The 4,603-nt window shown below is 36.6% G+C and overlaps 1 protein-coding gene across 1 annotated transcript; it reads right to left on the reverse strand.

Moving 5' to 3' along the window:
- Nucleotides 1–1,526: 1,526 nt before the first annotated feature.
- On the reverse strand, nt 1,527–4,335 carry LOC107785459 (ABC transporter G family member 14). Its single transcript, XM_016606777.2, has 5 exons — nt 4,087–4,335; nt 3,197–3,953; nt 2,700–2,876; nt 2,402–2,589; nt 1,527–2,206 (listed from the first exon to the last, which is right to left on the reverse strand). The coding sequence occupies exons 1-5, from the start codon at nt 4,210–4,212 to the stop codon at nt 1,562–1,564; spliced, it is 1,893 nt and encodes a 630-aa protein (XP_016462263.2). The 5' UTR covers nt 4,213–4,335; the 3' UTR covers nt 1,527–1,561.
- Nucleotides 4,336–4,603: the final 268 nt, after the last annotated feature.

The raw sequence follows: 4,603 nt of genomic DNA on the forward strand, positions 1-4,603 counted from the left end.
TCGTGCACTAGCTGTTGCAACTGCTGAAGCTACATGGATACAATTTATCTTACGTGACTTGGGCATTTATCTGCGTACTCCTATTCTTGCAAAATGTGATAATATTGGTGCCATACATCTGGCGCATAATCCAGTATTTCACTCCAGATCGAAACATGTCGCTTTGGACTATCCTGTTATTCGAGAGAAGATTAATCAAGGTGACCTTACTGTTTCTCATGTTCCAACTTCGCAACAGCTTGCACATGTCTTTACTAAAGCTGTATCTGCTGCAAAATTCAAGGAGTTTATGTCCAATCTTCATGTTCGTTCCTCACCTTCAGATTGAGGGAGGGTGACAAGGGTATTATTGTAATTAGTATTGTACGCATATGTTGTAGTTAGTTTCATTGACAGTTTCTTGTATCTTAATATAAATGAGAGTACTTCTAGCCTCTTAAACTCAAGCAGGCCTTTTGTATTTTAAAATTCAACTTTCCGCACCAAATGGAGCTCTGCCTCTTCCGCCGCAGTTTAAGAAAATCTTCATCTGCCTGCTGATTATGTATTTTCTCACGTCAACCTGTGATTTAATTTACTGCAGAAGTAAATAATTAATGTGCGCCATTTGATACGATGGAAGTAGTCATTTTCTACGAAAATCTTTTCTATGATTAAGTCCTATATTCGTGTTTGATTACCATAAAATGTTGGGAAGTTATTTTCTTACAAACTTTTAATTTTATATCGCTTCGTCCAACCAATACTTATATAGCATTATCAACCTTTAATACTTAAAATTATCCATATTAATTTCTGTTACTTTTCTTTATGCTTGGATGTTATAAGATCTCGGGCAAGAAGAAACTCATTATTGGGGAAAATTGTGTTCCATTACAGCTCAAGATATTTGTTTCACTTTGCAAGTGATGATTGAAACTTTACCAACCATTCATTCAAAAAAAATATAATGTAATTTCATGCAACTTGTTGCAATAAAACCACTTTGCGGTCACAAGAATCCATTTTTAACAAGTTGGTTATGATGTTCTAAATAGAACCCCAAGAATTTTTAGGGAGAGGCAGAAATTGAATTTGAAATCAAACTTTCTATATTGCTATTATAAAAATCACCAAGAATTTATAATTTATATTTATAATATAAAGAAAGGGAAAGGCACTGAGAGGAGAAAAAAAGCTAATTTTAGTGATCTACACAGGTGCTGTCTTTATATGGTCAATGCACTTGCAGAACTCATTAATTTATTGTACTCTTCTTGTTTCAGAGACCCCACTCAGATTCTAAATCTTGCTGTGTGCACCATTAATTGCTTTTTCTTTTTGCTGGGATTAAAAATGAATCTGTTATTTCCTTAGAGGATATTTATTCCGTTCAAAATGTTACAGATTTATTTTCCTAAGTCAGTTATGTAAAACATTGCCCTAACATTCGAATTCTTGGTGTAATGTATATGATCAAAATCTGGCAATGGGATCATAATCTAAACCTAACATTATTACTATGTTGTTGAGGAATTAAAAAAAAAAAAAAAACCTTCCACTTTGCTCTTGAAACACGTCTTCATCGTACACGATTGAGTGCTAGATAAGCAACAAGCCGATATCCCACTAACATTAGAGCCATGATCAATACATCCATCCACATATTGTTCAGACCTACTGATTTTATTGCTGGGAAATCTGCAACCCGGCAATAAACGCCTTTTGAACACTCGTAGTAGTCCTTGTCCTTGTATTGCACTCCTAGTAGCAACTTGTAGCAATAGTAGCTGTAGCTCAGATATTTTAACCAAACTATGAATGGGGGAATTTGCTGAATGTAATATCCTCCAGCAATTAGGAAGACTAAGGTCGTGACGGATGCTAAAGTAGTCGCCTGTTTCACATCCATGAGCATAGCACCATAAGCTAGACCGAGACTCTGAGAGACGAGTACGCTGTAAAGGACTATTAGAAGAGATAGGATGAAGGTGGCAGGGTTAGCTTTGAGTCCACCCATCCAGTAAAGGATGAAGGTAAACGCTGTCGGTAGTGCCAGTTCTATGGGAAGATCTCCTACAGTTTTGGCTAGAAAATATGATGAGAGTCGGTACATTCCTGATGATCTCTCTTTGATGAGCATCCTTCTTTCTTGAGGAAAAGTGAAAACTGCATTGTAGAGTGGATAGAAGCCCCAGAATACCGCGAAGAAGAATAACATTGCAATCTGCACAAGTCAAATAACAAGATTATCATTATTAGCAATTGCATTTTGCTGTTTTTCAATGATCTGAAATTAGTGTAGCAACTCAGAAATGGTTTTATATTCAAAGAGAACATTGTGTTGACTGTAAATGTGAGCTACCTAGCGTAAATCTTGAAACTTATTAAAGATAGCACAGGTGAAGAGATAAGATCTTACTCTGTCTTCAATGTGAGATGTTGGAGTATGCCACCACAATAGTCCTGCAAGAAATGCTACACTTATAACTTGGAAGATTCTAAGTCTATTGAAGGTCTCGTATCTTCGCTCCCTTAGCCCCCTTAGTAGCAGCACCTTAAATTGATAGCCCCAACTTGTGCACCATTGCTCTGACTTCACACCATTTCCTGCACGAGTAGAGGGCGATAGAGCTGTAATTAGTCACTAATTAGAGGTAGATGAAGAATTTGATATCAGTTAAAACAATCCCTTTCTTCACTGTGGAGTGGAAACTTACTTGTTGAAACATCCTTTTTGTAACTGTAATTATTGGTGTCTAAACTGCATAGCTCAGTTTTCAACCTAGTAGAAATGGTCTTGTCATATGCAGAGATGAGAGCTTCTCTCACAGATTTCTTCTCCTGTTCAGGGTTGTCACCTTGCTCAATTGCATGCTTGGAATCAGGTCCAATTCCTGAAAATTTAAACATAGATTTCATAAAAAGATGTTTGATACCATATACATGATTTTTAAATGTCTCAATCTTTTCCCTCTGTATACAGTATAAGTATTTGGTCAAAAAAGGAAATTAAGGAGAGGATTTCATATTGAGATTGATTAATTAAATAGTAGGAAAACTTATGAGTGGGACTCTCTTTTTACTCTACTTGCATAAAGTTATAATAATTACCATTGCTTATCACCAAGGCTAGTGACTCATCTGACTTTATCAAAACCAAAATCAATGATGAAACTATGAACCTTTGAAATTTATTTAAGAATGTTTGAATTACCATTGGCGAGATCGAGCAAGAGATCAGCAGGATTAATAGTGATGGATGTGGAAACACCAACAGAGGAGAAGTATTCCAAGGCAGTAGATGCAGGACCATAGTAGATAGGGCAGCCCTCAGAAAGCAAGACTACCTTATCAAACATATGGTAAAGCCTACTAGATGGTTGGTGGATTGTAGTGATCACAGTTCTGCCACCGTTCGCTAGGCGCTTAACTGTAGTTAGAATCCTGAGAGCTGTAGTAGAATCCAAACCAGAAGTAGGCTCATCTAGCAATAGTAAACTTGGGTTGATTAGCATTTCTTGACCTATGCTTACCCTCTTTTTCTCCCCACCTGATATCCCTCTAAATAATGGTCCTCCAATCATGCTGTTTCTACACTTGTTTAATCCGAGCTCCGTAATAACATGCTCCACATGCTGTTCTTTCTCCTGCTTGCTTAGGCTTTGGGGAAGCCTAAGCAGAGCTGTGAAGAGGAGAGTTTCTGTTACAGTTAGATGAGGATATAGGATATCGTCTTGTGCCACGAATCCAGTACTACGTTTGATAGCTCCAGAGAATGGCTGGCTGTTGTATGTAATTTTCCCTGATAATTTGCCCGAAAGACGGCCTCCTAAAGCTGTTAGGAGGGTAGTCTTTCCACTACCTGATGGACCTAACATTGCTAGCATCTCTCCTGGGCACACAATACCCGTCACTCCATTTAGTATAGTCTTCTCTTTTGTGCTTGTTATCTTGTAGACTATCTCTTCAAACTGCATAACATATTGAACACATCAGCAATATAATACTAATGAATAAGTATAGAATACTAATTTACATGTTATGCCAATAAATTGGAAAGAAACTACATGCTATGACTCAATTTTACTAGTTAGGAAAAGAGACCTTCAAAGTTATGGGAAACAAGGCCCTTTGAGTAAAGGACTCTGAGTTCATCGATGAATTAGGCGAATCTACCATCAATTCAGTGCCAAAATTTTCTGCTTTTGGTGCTACACAGTGAAGAGGCATTGGCCAAAATTAGTTCAAAGAGGCAATACTTTAAGCACTGTGTTTGATTTTAAAGGGAGAGAAGTTATAAGAAGGGAGAGAAGTTATAAGAAGGGAGAGAAGTTAAAGAGTTGCTTTTAACTTGAGTTTCTCAAAGAGAAGTGGACAACCATATAAATATATAATTAGAGAAAGACACAGGCCCTATTGTGTGTGTGTTAAAGTTTTCATGATGTAGGCCTATCTCCCCTTTCTTTCCCTTTGTGGGTTCCCAGCTTTTTCTCTTAAAGTAATCTAACGCTTTCACTTGATCAAATTATTTAAACGATTTGTAACACTTTTCAAGTTTATAAAAGTTTCAAGATACGCTAATTATATTATTATTATTATTATTATTATTATTATTATTATT

This window comes from Nicotiana tabacum, chromosome 1 (assembly GCF_000715075.1).
Source record: "Nicotiana tabacum cultivar K326 chromosome 1, ASM71507v2, whole genome shotgun sequence".
Taxonomy (NCBI): Eukaryota; Viridiplantae; Streptophyta; class Magnoliopsida; order Solanales; family Solanaceae; genus Nicotiana; species Nicotiana tabacum.